The 17,413-nt window shown below is 43.5% G+C and overlaps 2 protein-coding genes across 21 annotated transcripts in view; one reads left to right on the top strand and one right to left on the bottom strand.

The window, feature by feature from the left end:
- FAM118A (family with sequence similarity 118 member A) overlaps window positions 1–10,575 on the top strand; it is a 38,630-nt gene extending 28,055 nt beyond the window's left edge. For 10 of the 12 annotated variants that reach the window (XM_053257152.1, XM_053257151.1, XM_053257154.1 and 7 more), the window contains exon 8: window positions 589–1,678. In XM_053257152.1, the coding sequence (XP_053113127.1) occupies window positions 589–713 (125 nt within the window). In that variant the 3' untranslated portion in view covers window positions 714–1,678. Of the gene's footprint in view, window positions 1–588; window positions 1,679–5,206; window positions 5,291–9,726 lie in introns of those variants that run through there. The other 2 variants (XR_008308846.1, XM_053257162.1) reach the window with 2 other exon arrangements.
- Window positions 10,576–11,333: 758 nt separating this feature from the next.
- SMC1B (structural maintenance of chromosomes 1B) overlaps window positions 11,334–17,413 on the bottom strand; it is a 73,030-nt gene continuing 66,950 nt past the window's right edge. For 6 of the 9 annotated variants that reach the window (XM_053254867.1, XM_053254865.1, XM_053254864.1 and 3 more), the window contains 4 exons: window positions 15,509–15,660; window positions 14,599–14,668; window positions 12,506–12,616; window positions 11,334–12,274 (listed from right to left, as the gene is read on the bottom strand). In XM_053254867.1, the coding sequence (XP_053110842.1) occupies window positions 12,164–12,274; window positions 12,506–12,616; window positions 14,599–14,668; window positions 15,509–15,660 (444 nt within the window). In that variant the 3' untranslated portion in view covers window positions 11,334–12,163. Of the gene's footprint in view, window positions 12,275–12,419; window positions 12,453–12,505; window positions 12,617–13,812; window positions 13,872–14,598; window positions 14,669–15,508; window positions 15,661–17,413 lie in introns of those variants that run through there. The other 3 variants (XM_053254868.1, XM_053254872.1, XM_053254873.1) reach the window with 3 other exon arrangements.

The following is a 17,413-nucleotide window of genomic DNA, read 5'->3' as shown; positions in this document are numbered from 1 at the left end:
GCCTACGCCCATTTCAGCTTAATCAACTTGCAGGAAAGCCTCTATCTACTGTAATAACTGTGTACTACCATGTATGCATCTCTGCACTAGTGTTCCATGCACTGAACTCATGAGCTGGAGCTTTTAGGATCTGCATGATTACTCACTGAAGGAAGTCCCGTTGATGACAAGTGAAACATACCTAACATGTCCTTTTTAATTCCAATAGCACTTCCCCGAACACATTTAGTCAGAATGTCAGCCAGTATCTGTTGACATGAGTGTTTTAACAGAGTTTAAAATTGGCAACTTTCATTTTTGAATGCAATTCATTTTCATTAAGAAGCACCTGCTTGCTACTAATTTCTTCAGAAAGCTTTCTAGAGACTGTTTCTGAATTTCCTTTCAGTCTATAAGTACTGAGAAAAGCACATTGCCTGTCTTCTTCTAGGATGCACATCTGCTCTAGATCGGAGAGCAGGAAGCCGAAAAGCTCCTAAGGAGTACTGAATCTGTTTTTCTTCTGCCCCGATATGAGTTTACTCTCACCTGGTTGCTAGAAAAGCATCTTAACAAGCATTCCTTTACAATAACTATATCTCTTTTTAGGTTTGGTGCTCAGCCTTCAAGCCACAAGGGGCAGTAGTCATTTGGGGTCTGGGTGTAGGAATGGACCTGTGACTGGAGATATGGATACACTAGTAGGATCCACGTTGCCAGCTGCACTAGATTAGAAAACCACAGTCTCCCAAGACAGCAGGTGCCACTTGGAGCCAGATTTGTCTTGCAAGAAGAGGTTAGAGGAAATGGGGCTATCACCTTAAAAAAAGTTATTGCTCAATTCTTATTCAAAAGTGATTACAAGTCACCTCAGTGTTCCCTCTAACAGGGATTCCCAGATGTTGTTGACTACAGCTCTCATAATCCCCAAGCAAAAGACATTGCAGCTGGGAATTCTGGGAGTTGTAGTCAACAACATCTGGGGATCCCTGTTAGAGGGAACAGCAGTCACTAGGTGGTGTTCACACACCGATGAAATCAAAGTTTGACATTCCTGTGATATCACACCTGCCTGCCTTTCTTTGGGGCCTGATTAGTGAGCACAGAGTGAAATTTCTTGTAATAATTTGACCAAAAACTGTGTTTTTGAAAAATCCAGAAGGTATAAGCTGTGTAAGAGTACAGTGGGGAAAAGTGTGTATGTCCCTAAAAAGCAACAGAAAGCATGGATAGCTGCTATGAGGAAAGAAAAGTTGTTCAATGAGTAATCTGTGGTGTTTGTGTGTCAGGACCACGAACGATACTGTTAGTACAAATAACCTGTAACATGTTTATTATCCCCAATATTTTGCGATTTATTTATTTATTTGTATCATTTTACCTCAGAACTGCTAGGCCTTTTACCACCCTCTAGCCTTGTACCTCATAAGGGAGGGACTGCTGAGTTTCTTGTAAGAGTCAGAGGGCCCAAGACTTTTAACATTTGAATAATAGGCAGACATTTAACAGGTGCAACTTTACCTAGTATGGAACAGAAGCAGCACCTGGTTGGAAGCGGCACCTGTTGATATTCTACCTGTACTTCAGCTGACAGTCAAGACTTAACAGGTGTAGTTTCAATCTCCAACTGCTGGAGGAAATGCCACCTGCTGAGTTTCTGCCAATCATCTAATGGATCCAATAAAGAGTGTGATCTGGTTCCTCCTGGCAGTTGCCATATGCCTTGGTGGTAGTGCTGTGTGTTCTCACAAGACCATCTTTCCCCTAAAGAAGGGGAAGAAAGGTCACCAGAATCATTCTGGCTGCCCAAAGCTTTAATCAGTGTATGCTGTGAAAAGCTTCACACTCTGCCTATTTGCCTTATGAAATCTCAGCCCCAAAAGCTTGAGTCTATTTGTCACTTAAACCACTTCAGTTCCTAAAAAGGAATCCCTTCAGACAGGTTTGCCTTGCCCAGGCACTGCTGAAATGCAGGCGACACCTTTGGTGATAAAAGTACCCAGCCATGGGTCTGATGAGTGAACTTGTAGTGAAAGGAAAAACCACTGGATTTATTTGTATGGAACCTGGCCCACCAAAATGAATGCATCCATGAACTTTTGCCATGCAAACCATTTTGCAAGCTGGTTGAAAATCAACATATAAATGCCCTTAAGAATAACAAATCATCCTCATGCTCTGGAGATGTGCCAGAGCCATGACAAAGGAGAACTCAGGACCAGAGCAACTGTCTTGCGGCTTGTTTATTCACTCTTGAAAGAGAACCAACTCTCTTGAATCACCCCAAGTGCTAGAGGCACAACACTGGGATGAGATGTTCTTCACTACATTGATCAGAAAAAGGTGGTTTGTTAAGAAGTCCATTATCCTCTGGCTGCTCTCCAAACCCTGCTCCTAGGAAGGTGGTTGGAGAAGGTTATCCACATATAGCAATAGCACTTAGCACTTACATTTATATACCGCTTTATAGCCAGAGCTCTCTAAGCGGTTTACAATGATTTTAGCATATTGCCTCCAACATTCTGGGTACTCATTTTACCGACCTCGGAAGGATGGAAGGCTGAGTCAACCTTGAGCCTTGGTCAGGATCGAACTTGCAACCTTCTGGTTACAGGACGGCAGTTTTACCACTGTGCCACCAGGGGCTTTTTGGATATACATATGGATATACATGGGTGCCCTAGAGATGCAGGTGGACCACAGGCCCAAGAGGAACAATTGGCATAAAAAATACTTCTGGAGCTTGGAACTGGAGGTGATGGGACCTGTAAAAAAACAACCCTGTAAAATCTCCTGTGGCTGGAATGAATTGGGACAGGTAGATAAATTTTGGTCTAATCTAGGGAAGATGTTAAATTGTTAATCTGGAGAGCCTCCACCATGGGACATAGTGAGATTAGTCCACCAGCCTCACAGGTTCAACCCGCTGAAGTAGCCCTCGCCAAAAATGAGGTTACCTGAGCTAGCGCTCCATTAACCGTGTTTTTAAAAAATCATGTATTGCTGCGGCACGGCTCCATGCCGCGGCAACATATGAGGAGACCCCACCGGGAGGCTGCAAGCAGCCTCCTGAGGTCAGGGGTCTCTCCAGCATGCCCTGAACGCTCGCGCAGGGCATCCTGGAACTTCCAGGGGCCGTACAGCCCCTGATCCCCGCAGCCCCAGCCGCCCAGGGCTGCTGCCTTGATTGTCTGTGGGGAGAGCAGTCTAAGCCCGCTCTCCCTGCTAACCCTCTTATGTCAAGTCTCACTGATCGTGAGACTCGCCTCAACATTTCCATGTGGAATATGTGATATTTGACAAATGTAAGTACTTGAAATCTAGGATCATTTGCCAGTCACGATGCCTCTTAAGAATGATAGAGGAAAAGTGGATACCAATATTCTTGAGTATCGTATCCTGAACATTTTCCCTGGCAATGCTGAGATGGCAAATTGCATGGATAACTGGCATGCTTTTCTGGGGACCTGATCTTGGGGACAAACCTTGCAGCTCCTATAGGGCTCAAGGCTAGAAGAAAAGTATGATGCTAGGAGTGTAATTTTCACTATGATTTTGTAAAATCCATGAGCAGAAGTTGGGGCTCCTTCTTACCGACTCCATGGGGCTATGAACAGAATTTGTGAGCTTATGAGACATCATTATGATTGATACATCAGCCATTTCACGTTCAAGAGTGGTCTGGCACTTGCTTAAAATGGTTACCCTGAAGAACTTTTGGCAGAACCATTATTGTCAGCCAAGGTGAATGGGGCTAAAGCCCCGCAGCAGCCTTAACCCTGGGAGCACACACTGCATATTTGCCTGGTTCCCACTGTGTTAAAGTCACAGCAGGGTGAGGCGAGAGGGAAGGAGGCAGTCAAATGGGGAACAAGCAGGTGAGATTAAGTCCAAACGAGCCCCACCTGCAGCTCATTTTCCACACACACACACCCCGGCCTTGCTCCACTCCGACTGCCCACCACTGGTTGCAACCCTGTCTCGTTCTGCCCTTTCTGTCAGCCAAGGTGGATAGGAACAATCTCCCTTTATCCCAGTAGCAGCATAGAAGCCAACTACCTCTCTGCAGCTGCTCTGCCATTTGACCTTGGGAAAGCCTTGATGGGTAGACACCAGCAATAACCACTGGAGGGATGCTGTGCTGGGGTTGGATAGGGACAATTGTTCTCCCCCTGCCAAATATAGGAGAATCACCACTTTAAAAAGTGTCTCTTTGGTCAGTTAGCAGGGGTAAACTAAGTGTTGGTGAAGGAAAGAGAGAAGACATTCCATCCAAATTGCTGCAATCTATAAACTTAAGAGTTCTGAAAAACATGCCCTGTCTCTTCAAGCAGGAAGGATGTGTGTGTGGCTTTACTGGATGGTGCAAAGCTTCTCTATTTGCACAAACCCTTGCATCAGGAGCAAGTGGAGGAGATAACTGCTGTGCATACCTTCCGCTACTGATGGAAATCTCTGCTACTGAGGAGGTTGGAGACCAAGAGTTGGATGGATTCAGTGGTTGGGCTTTACTAAGCTGCACTAAATCTAAACACTCCACAGTCCTCCTTGGCAATTGTGCCAAAGAAGGGACTCGGCAAGACTGCTTTCTTGCTCTCCTATCTATTCAAACTGCCAGTATTGGGACTAGAATCCTCCCTCTATTTTCTCACATGCACCTGCAAAACGGATCTTAAAACATAGGAACATAGGAAACTGCCATATACTGAGTCAGACCATTGGTCTATCTAGTTCAGTATTGTCTTCACAGACTGGCAGCAGCTTCTCCAAGGTTTCAGGCAGGAATCTCTCTCAGCCCTATCTTGGAGAAGCCAGAGAGGGAACTTGAAGCCTTCTGCTCTTCCCAGATGGGCTCCATCCCCTGAGGGGAATATCTTGCAGTGCTCACACATCAAGTCTCCCATTCATATGCAACCAGGGCAGACCCTGCTTAGCTATGGGGACAAGTCATGCTTGCTACCACAAGACCAGCTCAACTTGACTAGCACTAGCTTAATGTTTTGGAAACTCTGGCATGTGCTGGTTACTGCACCAGGGCCTACTCATCCTCTAGCAATTGTGCTTCGACTTTTTTTTTTTGCAAAGCAAAGCAAAAAACATAAGGGTGGTAGCAGCAATCCTGTGATCTGTTACTCTAGGCAAGTTTGATCAAGTCCCAGTTCCCTAATTCCAAAGTTTTCTTGCAAGTCCTTAGTTTTGCAATGTGCACAATTCTTTATTTTTGCAGGAACATCATGTGTGGATTGTGCAAAAAGACGGTTGGGAGACAGTGACAATGATCAGCCTAAGAGAGCAAAGCAACCCGATAATGGTAATTCTCTCTCTTTAATTATCCAACATGGACCGTTCATGGATGCGTGGGGATGGGTGGCAATCTCTTGCGAGAGTTGTGGCACTACTCATGAGAGTTCCTGACTTCAGCTGGATGGCAGGCAAAGCCGCGCTGGCCAGAGGAAGCGGTGGTAGCGGGCCCAGCCGCCAGGGTGAGGAGGCGTTGGTAGGAGGAAACAGGCCGGGTTGAAAGCTGGCCAGAAACCGTGGGCGGGAGGACGGGGAGAAGCGAGCTGGGCGGGCATCAGAAAGAGTCAGGGAGAAGGGGCTGAAGGGGGGGAAGTCAGGGAGAACTAGGGGCACAGACAAATTGGGCAGTTACTGAAAATGCAGTGATTTGCATTCAGTTTTACAACTAATTCGATAAGATCCACATTAGGGATGTGCGAACTGGTTCCTGGAACCAGTTCGACGTCGAACCAGTTAGGTTCAATGGTCCGGTGTCGAGCCGAACCACCCCTTGTTCGGCCCGACACCGGACCAAACACTCCCCAAAGGTTCGGTGGTCTGCGAACCTTTAAAGTACTTTAAAAAGATTTTTTTAAAAAACTTTTTTTAACCTTTTGCAGCCCTCTGCAGGGTTCCTGGAGGTGGCGGGGGGGTCCGCGCGGGGGTCCCTCCGCCTCTGCCAGCCTTCTACATGCCCCCCAGGAGAGGTTTAGGGGGTTCGCTAAAGTTTAAATTATTCTTTAATTTTTTTTCCTGTTGGAGCCCTCCACGGGCAGCGCAGGGTTCCTGGAGGCGGCGGGGGGTCCTGGTTGTCCCCCTCCCCCCGCCAGCCTTCTTCATTATCCCTCAAGAGCCGGTTTGTCTGGCTCTAGGCTGCAAGTTCCACCACTCTTCTCCCGGCGGGGCAGCAGCAGCCATGTTAGAAGAAGCCTCTTCGTTCATGCTCAGTTGACTCTGTGTGGCCGGGTGAGAGGCTGCTGCTGCTGCAATCCTGCTCCTTCAGTCAGTGCTGGAGCGCTTCCGTTACTTGCAAAGAAGAGAAGGGCTGCATGGCCCCTAGTGTGAGAACACATTCATTTGCCTGCCAGCCAGCTGCTGATTGAACTACGAGCATTGAGCAGGTGTTAGGGGCAGCTTCGCTTGGAACTGATGGGAGATCATATCTTTCCTTTTATCAGTTACAGTCAGATCTTATCAGTTTGCGTCCTTGCATTATTTTAACAAGCTTTTGAAATTTTCTGCTGGTTCCTCCCCCTCCCTTTTCTTTTCCTCTGGGGCACGGATGTATCACTTCAGTGTGTTTTAAGGAAGGGACTCCGTAGAGTTTACATTTCTCCCCCCAGCTCACTTTTTTAACAGGAAAAAAATTGCAGATGCCTTGGGGCTTTCTAGCAATTATTTTCAAGGAAGGGAGGAACATTCCTAACAGTCCTTAGAAGCTACTTTTTGCTCCCCTGTTTTCTCTGCTCCCGATGCAGTTTGTCTGGTCTTCCCCAGCATCACAGCCGGTTTTCTGATTTTTCCCAAATCACACACACCTTGACCTGTTGCACACAGATGCACACAGCAACTGGAATCCCCCCTCCCCTGAAAAGTCAGGTGGGGAGAAGATAAGGAAAAGGAGGTTGTCGGATCCACCAAGGAGAGAAAGTGAGGATCAGTTAACACCCCCATGAAGAAGGCTGGGGGAGGGGGATAACCCGGACCCCCCGCCACCTCCAGGAGCCCCGCCCCACCTGCGGAGGGCTGCAACAGTAAAAAAAAAAAGAAAAAGAATAATTGAAACTTTAGCAAACCCCCGAACCTCTCCTGGGGGGCATGTAGAAGGCTGGCGGGGGAGGGGGGACCCCCACGCGGACCCCCGCCACCTTCAGGAACCCCGCGGAGGGCTGCAAAAGGTTTTAAAAAGTTTTTTTAAAAAATCTTTTTAAAGTACTTTAAAGGTTCGCGGACCACCTCGAACCGAACCAAACTTGAGGGGGTTCGCCAGGGTGCTGAACTGAACTGGCTGGTATGGTTTGAGTGCAGTTCGCACTCGAACCGAACTGGGCCAGCCGGTTCCATGCACATCCCTAATCCACAACAGATAATATGAAAATAGAAAAAGCAAACCCTCTTCTATTCCCTTGGATTTTTGATACATTTAAGGAAGAACATGGATACATTCCATACAGGCAATAGTGGCTTTGAGCAGGACAAATTTGTATCTTAGCCATTTCTCAGCAGATCTGCCTGAAATTTGACCAGGTTATGGTACTTGATGTGTAGATGCTACACACCCAATTTCAAACAGTTTGATCAAATAGTCTTTATTTTAGTAGCATTAGAATATTCTGGACAGTATATGGCAGAATGCTGTTCGACCTCTCCACCGTAACAACGGAGACACTCACTTGCCTACATAGCACAATCTGGTTTGCAAACCAGCTTCAAATATTGGTTTGTTGGTATCAAACCACACATTCTGGGCAGGCTTGGGTTCCAATATAAGGCAAAACCATGTTTTAACTAAAGCCATGGTTTTGCATTGTCTGAACCCAGCCACTGTAACACACTGCTGTGTGACCTGTGAGCAGTCACACCTTTACCACCTGATTTTGCAAATGGACACAACTAAGATTAGGGTTGGCTAGCCAGTCAATTGACCAATATTATTTGACCATGATCAAAATTTTATGAAGCCAAGAATTCCATGGTGTAGCTCAGGGCTGCCCTTAGGTTGGGGCGACTGCACCGCACTGGCACAGGCCCTGCTCTGGGCACACTGCAATGCAGTCTGCCTGCCTCTCTCCCCCAGTCCCTTTGCTTTCCCCATGCGCTGCCGAGCCAGAGCTGATCTTTTGTGCAGCACTGGCCTGAAAGGCTCCCAGGTAAGCTGCTAGAGCTCCTTCTCTCTCCATCTCTCAGCTGTCTGCAGACCCTCTGCCCAGCCCAGCCCAGGCCTGCTTAGTAATGGAGATGTGATGTGATTTTCTTTTTGTGGTTATCTCCCCCTGCCCCTTGAATATTTAGGGATTGGCTTGCCATAGGGCTTTGGTATTGAGCAGAGATGTAGGACAGGGTGGGAGGAATATGTATATTTAAATTGAAGTGGATGGGAGTGGATTTAAAAAACCCATCCAAAAGTCAATCAATCTTTATTACGGTCACAGACCAGCATAAATTAGAAGGATGATTACATGTTAAAAGTGAGATTAGATAAAAAATAAATGCATATTTATGTTCTGGATGGGGTTACACTTCCCCAGAAGGAACAGGTGCGCAATCTAGCGGTGCTTCTGGATACGGGCCTCTCCCTGGTTTCCCAGGTTGAGGCAGTAGCCAGAGGTGCCTTTTATCAGCTTTGGCTGATACACCAGCTGCATCCGTTTCTTGAGATGAACAACCTCAGGACAGTGGTACATATGCTGGTAACCTCCAGACTGGACTATTGCAATGTGCTCTGTGTGGGGCTGCCTTTGTATGTAGTCCAGAAACTAGAGCAGGTTCAGAATGCGGCAGCCAGGTTGGTCTCTGGGTCATCTAAGAGAGACCGTATTACTCCTGTATTGAAAGAGCTACACTGGCTGTCGATAATACAAGGTGCAAAATACAAGGTGCTGGTTATAACGTATAAAGCCCTAAACAGCTTGGGCCCTGGGTATTTAAGAATGTCTTCTTCGGCATGAACCCCACCGCCTATTGAGATCATCAGGAGAGGTCCCTTTGCAGTTGCCACCAGCTATAAAATTGGCTCAAACGGCCTATATAAGTGGCTTGTTTCATGGCAGAAAATTACAAAAATGTCTGGAACTAAAGCCCCCACTTAGACCATCATAACATCCGCCTATCTGCCCCAACCTTGGAATGACTTGGCATAGGGCTTTGGTATTGAAGTAGATTGGACTAATTGTTGGTTTTTAAATTTTTTTTTTAAACCCATCTAGAGTCCTATAAAGTGGTTTGTTACATGGCAGAAAATAAAAAAAGCTCCTGGAAGAAACAATATTATATATATTGTTTCTGGACCCATGGGTCCGGACCCATCCCTACTCCCTGGACCTAGTCCAGCTCTCTAACCACTACACCACGCTGGCTCTTCATCACAATTATAGTCCACAAAGTTATAATTCATCACAATTTTAACTTATTGTGAAACGAAATTAACTAATTTGTTTTTGTCATTAGTGTATATATTAGTATTAAAAAAAATGATTTTTTTTGTTCAAAGAAGTTAATGAACTAAAACTGTATGACCAAATCATTTTGATCAGTAGCACACCAAAGCCTAACTGAACTTCCACTAAGTATTTAAATCTGAACAAGCTTGCCCTTTAAGGAAAACCTCTTCTTTTATCATTTTGACAGATCATTTCCTGGTAACTGTGTGTCCACTCAAACTAGAATTTGATCTCAGTATATGAATTAAGGGGAAATCTGAGTTATCAAATTTTAAAGCAGAATTAAGTTGTTTAATTTTTTAAACAGGTCCTGTTGAAGATGCTGCTATTTTGTGAATACCATGACAACATACTTCTACAACTGTGCCATCCACTTAAATGACAAATGGAACAGAAGGATCATTTTAACTTCATGCGGCATTAAAGTGATGAAGTGTGGATCGTTGAGCAAGGAGTGTTATACATGCGTATAAACTATACTCAGGCGATCTACATTTCAGGGGTATGCTCTAACCAAGACTGACTTTTAACTACCTCAGGGATAAAATATTGCAGAAAGGATAATGCATATTCCTTTTTTCATGGCACTGATCTGTGAAACATTTTACTTTTGAGATTGGCAAATCTTGTTTCTACGCAGCATGTATTAACAATAGCAGGTTGGATCCAAAGGCATACCTCTGCTCATGGCAGTGCTAATTTATACCCTGCACAGAGTAATGTGTGAGAAATGTAAATCTAAATCAAAAGGTGTTCTTTTGAGAACAAGCAGAAACATGACAACTGCTCTAGAACCAACCTGTTGCAGCACTTAGCACAGTGTGAACTCTTTCACAAGCATTTACAAAAAAACCCTCTAGTAATTTTTCTCCTACTTGCATTCACTGGCTCCAACCCCCTGTTAATGTACATGTCAGTCAGTCATTTTATTACAGTCACTGACCAGACCAAAAGCAGTTATAAACATACTATGGAAATACAATAAAACGTGAGATAATATCTCCTAAATATATATATTAATGTTAGTTTTTGTACATGCAAGTTTTAAACGAAACTGTTGAGTATGGCATCTGTCTGAATGCAATGATGCAATATGGAATCAAAAAAGCTCTATTTTTCATATGCATTAAAAATAAAATAAACTCATGAATAAATATTTCTTTTCCCCTCAGTGTATTTTTTCCACTTTGAAGAAAGATTGGATCTGAGGAAGAAGGCTAACCAAACAGCCCCAGAATAAACCATATGAGTGTGTTAGGAAGTACTAGTCAGTGACACCAAGTGAGGGAGAAGAGAATAACAGAGATATAGTTAGGATTAAAGCGGATTATTTAGATAGTAAAACTGATTTTGGAGTGTACATCTTCAGACTGTAGGCAGAGGAGCGCATGATCACTTCTTCACAGAAGACTCACAGTACACAGAAAACAGGGAGAAAAGGTGGCTTCTAGCCTTTCCTTTCTCCAATATGCAAATTTCCCCCTGTGTGCTGGCAATGTTTTTCCTGGAACAAGCATTTAGTCATGCATTCTGAAGTGACATTAACTTAGCTACTAATTATTTGAATTAATTAATTATAAAATTAAATAGTAAATAACTTGCTGTCAGAAGGCTCCCACAAAAGCTTACATAGAATCAATAACAAATCAAAGGTTTGGGGTGTGTGTGTGTTTGTGCCTTGGTGGCTTTTCTTCTTCCTCACAAAGCAGCGGGTGGCTCTACTGGCTTCTGTGGCCAGCCCAAGCTGGGGAAGCAGGAGCAGGTGGAAGGGAAGTGTGGCTGCTTCTTAGCCATTCAGAGCTCAAGAGGGAAAGGGACTCGCCTTGGTCATGGTGGACTGCTGTCTAAGCAGGACTCTGCACTCAGGTTGTAACAGTAGTTCCAAGCATGGCTTGCCAGCTTTATTAAAAACAATTCAAATTGAACTGAATTTATTTAATACGTTTCAAACACAAACGATACATGTTAAACAAGTCATAGTCAACCCTAAGAAATGAATGAATGTTTTTAAAATAAAGCATCACATTAATAATCTCCACTGAATGAGTTATGAACTTTTTAACAAATGGCACTGTCCCCATTAAATCATATAATCAAACTTACTTGTTTTGAAAGTTACCAAACATTAAATGTAATACAGTGACTCAATGTGAAACTGGACATTGCAATGGCCTATTTAAATAACAAAAGCTGCTTCCAAGTGGACAATCAGAATTGTTGAAGACGTGACCAAGACAGGGGTGTACCTTTATCCTTTTCTTGTCCACCCGTTCCCCACTTTAGATCCCACTTCCAAGAAACATTTATCTTATGGAGTTTCATGTGCGTGTTGGTTTTGCACATACCTCTCTGGAGCCTCTGGGTGGTGGTAAAGCTGCAGGGAAACTCTCTGAAGTGAGGAGGTAGCAGGTAAGGAAAGGGTTACACAGGCCCTTGCCACTCCTCCAATTCTGACTGTTCCTTGAGATGCAGCTTTTCTGGTTTAAACGGAGTCAGAGTAAGATATATATATATGTAATATCTAGAATACACAGTACTGCACACCTGGCAATTAAATTCCAGATAGAACAAGCATATTTATACTTGGCACAATACTGAGCAACAAATTCTCACACTAAATATGTAATTTTGAACTTAAATCCAAAGCTCCAGTAATACTATTGATGCTATTAGCAGCAACATAATGCTATTAGCAACATTCAAACTTGTCACAACGACGTTATCCAAAGAGCCGCCACTTTGCTTCATTTCAACACAGAGCTCTTTCTGTACTTCTGGGGTCTTCCGTTTTCATCAGCAGCTGGATACTGAGTAAGATCCAAGGTCAGTACTTGACTAAACATGATATCATCTTGCTGAGAAGAAAAATGATCAGGAGTCAGCATGGTATATTCTGCTGCAATGATTCAGGTTTAGGTATTTAGTTGTCTCTCTGCTTTAAACTTCTTTTGTTTAAAAAATGCTTTTCAGTACCTGAACATTATTAGGGATTCAGTTTTATAGAAGCATAGCTAGATTCCATTTCTACTTTTTCTGTGAAATAAGTGGGGGAAGGGGGAAGAATAATTACTCAAGATCATATATACCTGAGAACAGACTCCAATTAAAGCATCTGCTTTAGAATAAAACTCTTCCTTCAGAGAAATAACTATAATCTGACATTTTTCTTGTGACTGCTGCGTGATGAAGCTTGATATCTTCGGTGAGGGGGGGAAAACACACAAAGTTTTAAGTGGGACACCATTATTAAGAATATATGCACTCAACAGAAGAAAAGCTATCAAAGCGTTTTACCTTTTTAAAAAAGGGTTAAAGAGTTCCCTATGCCAAAAGGGCATCATGTCAAACGAAACATAAGGGAGACACCAGCAACAGCCACTAGACCAGTTGCTGTGCCAGAGTTGAACACAGTTGCTCTTCCCTTGCTAAATATAAGAGAGCCACCATTTAAAAAAGGTGCCTCTTTTCCTAGTTAGCAATGTATATTAATGGTACAACACAATAATTAGAAAATGTCCTTATTTATAGAGTGAAAACACTGTTGGCAAGCTGTCTCTGTTATAAAGTTAATTAATGCTACTTCATGAATTTTGAGAATGCCTATGAAATAAAAAACTAGTTGCCCAATAGCACAGTATCAACTGAAAACACACTGGGGCTATTCTGATGATCAGGAAAAATCGGGCTAGGAAAGCCTAGCCCGATTGTTCCCGACCATGAGAACCACCAGGCTCGGCTGCGAGCCCGGTGGTTCTCGAGTGGTTAACCAGCTCAAGTACTCTTGCCCTTAGCGAGCGCTCTGCAAAACCGGGCTCTCTGGTTGTGAATAGCCGTGGTGTGACTCTGCGCCATGGCTACTCATGAGTAGACCCCTGGAGGGGAGACGAAAAACTGCCCCACGGATCCGGGGGGTCTCCCCAGTATGCCCTGTGCGTTTGCACAGGGCATACTGGGGCTTCCGGGGGCTGTGTAGCCCCCACTCCCCCCAGCTGGCTCTGTCACGGAGCCGGCAATTCGTGTGGGCGGCCGATCCGGCTGCTCAGGGCTCCCTGCCCGATCATGAGTGGGGAGTGGGCTTAGCCTGCTCTCCCTGCTCAGCTCACTAAACCGGGTCTCACGGATCGTGAGACCCAGCTCACTATGTATATATGTGATGAGGAATTACGTATTTTTAAAAAGTCATTTTCTAGTATTACAAGTGGGGAGGATTAGAGTTAGACCTGAGGAAGATGTCTAACAAATAGTGTAGAAGTAACCATCAGTGAGCTTTCATTGTTAAAAGGATAGTTACTAAAGTGCTCTTCATTTCCTCTCACCCTTCTACCATGGGGAAGGTCTCCAAGGCCAGGTGTATTAAGGCCTGCATCTCTTTACCTTAAGAAAACCTCAGTTACCAGGGTTCAAGCAGAAATTACAGTGCGCTCCACATTGACTGCTGCCACTTTGTTAGCCCTGGGAAGAGGGAGAGGAGAGCTGGTCTTGTGGTAGCAAGCATGACTTGTCCCCTTAGCTAAACAGGGTCCACCCTGGCTGCATATGAATGGGAGACTTGATGTGTGAGCACTGCAAGATATTCCCCTCAGGGGATGGAGCCACACTGGGAAGAGCATAAGGTTTCAAGTTCCCTCCCTGGCTTCTCCAAGATAGGGCTGAGCGAGATCCCTGCCTGCAACCTTGGAGAAGTCGCTGCCAGTCTGTGAAGACAATACTGAGCTAGATGGATCCATTGTCTGACGCAGTATATGGCAGCTTCCTATGTTTCTAAGATAATTTAGGGAAGCCACGTAGTCTTCCATCTTCAGTTTTGTCTGACCCTATATACTGGGCTCCTCTGCAGTTTTCTGTCCTTAATGACACCGTTTATAGACTCCTCACAACAGCTTTACCATTTTTTCCAACAAAGATGACAGGAGCATCGTGTAAACATTGTGTCTCAAAGAGTCAAGGGGAAAAGCAAACAAAAGAAAACTGTTATGTCTATTGTATATATTGCTTGCCTTCAATTCAAACAGCAATCTGATATAGTCATGATAAAAGCCTTGTTTTTTAGCCGTCCCCCCACCTGCCCTTGCCTTAGCTTTAGAAAAATATGTTTGCATGAACAAAAGTCGTACTGTATGTGTTGGGATATTTTTTTTTTTTGCTCCCCTTTAAAAGGAGAGAGATATAGATAACTCACCTTGCCAATGTTTGTATTATCTAGTGCTGCATCTACTTCATCCAAAATGAAAAATGGGGCAGGCCTAAAACTGAAAGCACAAGTTAATACAATTAAAGAAATTTATTAGAAGAGCCCAACTGCACCTTTGTGCCTAACTGAAATGAAAGAGCATGCTTTGTGGTTGCCTGCTTTATCAGATGGCAGAGTGGAACTAATAAACATTGGAGTGCAATTGGATGGTAATGATATTGTCTGGATTCTCTATTTAAAATACATGAAGGAAGGAAGGAAGGATAACAATTACAATCTGAACAGCTAGTGTAGTAGCAACCCTAAAGATCTGTGGGGACATCCTGTACTTGACTTCATTGAGGACAGGCAGCATTATGTACTCTGTTGTTTTTATATATATATATATATATATATATATATATATATATATATATATATATATATATAAAATTATTATAATTAATTTGATTTCTATACCGCCCTTCCAAAAATGGCTCAGGGCGGTTTACAAAGAGAGATAACAAACAAATAAGATGGCTCCCTGTCCCCAAAGGGCTCACATTCTAAAAAGAAACAACACACACACCAGCAACAGTCACTGGAAGTACTGTGCTGGGGGTGGATCGGGCCAGTTACTCTCCCCCTGCTAAATAAAGAGAATCACCACGGTACAAGGTGCCTCTTTGCCCAGTTAGCAAAGAACGACATCTGGCAAAGAACGACATCTGTCTAACTATTATCAGGTAAATGCAGCCTGAGTTACTGGTTTGTACTTTATAGAATGTTGAGAAAATATCTGTGTGTGTGTCCATGGTGGAAGAAATGAAAGTAACATTAGAAATAACATTTCATTCTCTTTAAAAAATAGCTTAGTGCAATGTATTAGCAAAAACGGCTTGTTCTGTTTGGTTCTTACCTGTGTATTGCAAACAGCAAAGCCAAAGCGGCTACAGATTTTTCACCCCCTGACAGGTTGTCCATTGGCATAAACCGTTTCCCAGGAGCTACACAGTTGTAGCTGATGCCTTCCAAGTAAGGCTCCTCAGGATTCTCAGGACTAAGGAATGCCTGAAACACACAAGCTTTCTTATTTAGGTTAATACCTCATGAAACATGCACATTAGGAAATCCTGCTACTGCCTGACTAACTGAATGACTCTTACCCCATCTTTCAGGTACAATGCTTTACAAGGTGGCTTACATAAAAATACACACACATAAAACATATCAATTTTAAACAAGAATAAAGAACTATCTTACCTTTGAACTCCAGCCCTCCACCCAAGACCACGACCCTTGTGCCATCCAATCCTCCAGATGGGCTCCCCATGCGAAGAGACTAACATCCGTGGCAAAAACTCACTCCAGGGAGGCCAAACTTACCCCCTTAGACAGCCTCTGTGAATTCAGCTACCAATACAGACAAAGATGAACCTCTGGTGGAACTGTCACTGAAACGTGGCATTGTGAAGCAATCTTATCTTGGTGGTCCAATCACCAACGGCTCCTTATCTTGGAAGGGCAGAAGGACCCTCTGAAGATGTCAAGAATGGAAGTGCAACTAGCTGACCAAACAACAACAACAACAACAACGGCTGAAGAATGCAAAGTTAGTGGAAGAAACATCACTTAACCGAAAAAATATACGAAAAATGCCAACAAGGAAATAATGATCTGCTATTACAAGTCTAGTCCAACTAGAAGAGGTTATTTTAAAAGAATGTACTAAATTTGGAAAGAGAAGCATCCAGATACAGAAATAACAGAAATAAAGTATTCACAGGAGTTAAGCTGGAAGAACTGCAAAGACGAACACAGACTCAAGATATGGAAGAAGAATTACCACCAACTGAAGCAGTTGCTCAGGTGCAGGTGGAGGTGTTGGAAATAGAGGATGCCACTGTTGCTGAACTGTTTCAAAATCAAAGCAGGCAACCTCTCCTTTGCCTTCACCTCAACAACCCGAATGCCGTTTAACAGAAAAGCAACAAGAACTAAAGTAAAAAATAACTGAGCACATGAACCAAACAACCACCAGGGTTCAACTTCCAGCTCTAAAAACAGTTGCCAAAAAACAACTTGCTCAGGCATTAAAAGATGTCAATGCTGCACTTGCAGAAATAACAACCAAGAATTTGCAAGAAATAAACCAACTAATGTACAGTGCAGCAACAACAACAACACAAGAGCTCGGATACAAGATCAGTGGACCTGTAAAAGAAGAAAGTAGTACATCACCTAAATAGAAGATTAGACTAGAAAATAAAGTCTCCAGGCTTAGATCAGATGCTAGTGAATTGAAAGATATGAAAGACAAGAAGCTGAAGAATGAAAACACCAAACAGTATCTGATCCAAAAATACCACCTAGATTCAAGGAAAATTAGAGAAGTCCTGGAAATAATAAAGCAGCAAATAACAGCAGTGTCAAAGAAGATTAGCAGATAAGAAGCCAAATTACACAACACAGGCAGAATCTCCAATTTCAGTCTAATCAGAGACATTTCTACCATAGCATAGAAGGAGAAACTGCAAGAAACATAGAAACACCAAATAAAGAAGAAACAGTGCAATTCTGGGGGAAAACATGGGACAATCCAATAGATTATAGTAAAAAAGCAGGCTGGATGAAAGAGGTCAAAAATGTAACCAACAAATGCAAGTTCTAATAATAACACCAGAATTAATAAGTGAAAGAGCAAAGAAAATTAAAAATTGGACTGCTCCAGGCGACGATGAACTGCATGGCTTTTGGCTTAAACACCTAACAAGCCTTCATAAACAACTATCAAAACAGTTCAATCACATTTTGCAAGGAGGTG

Source organism: Hemicordylus capensis, chromosome 5, assembly GCF_027244095.1.
Source record: "Hemicordylus capensis ecotype Gifberg chromosome 5, rHemCap1.1.pri, whole genome shotgun sequence".
Taxonomy (NCBI): domain Eukaryota; kingdom Metazoa; phylum Chordata; class Lepidosauria; order Squamata; family Cordylidae; genus Hemicordylus; species Hemicordylus capensis.
This window is presented reverse-complemented; position numbering and strand designations above follow the sequence as displayed.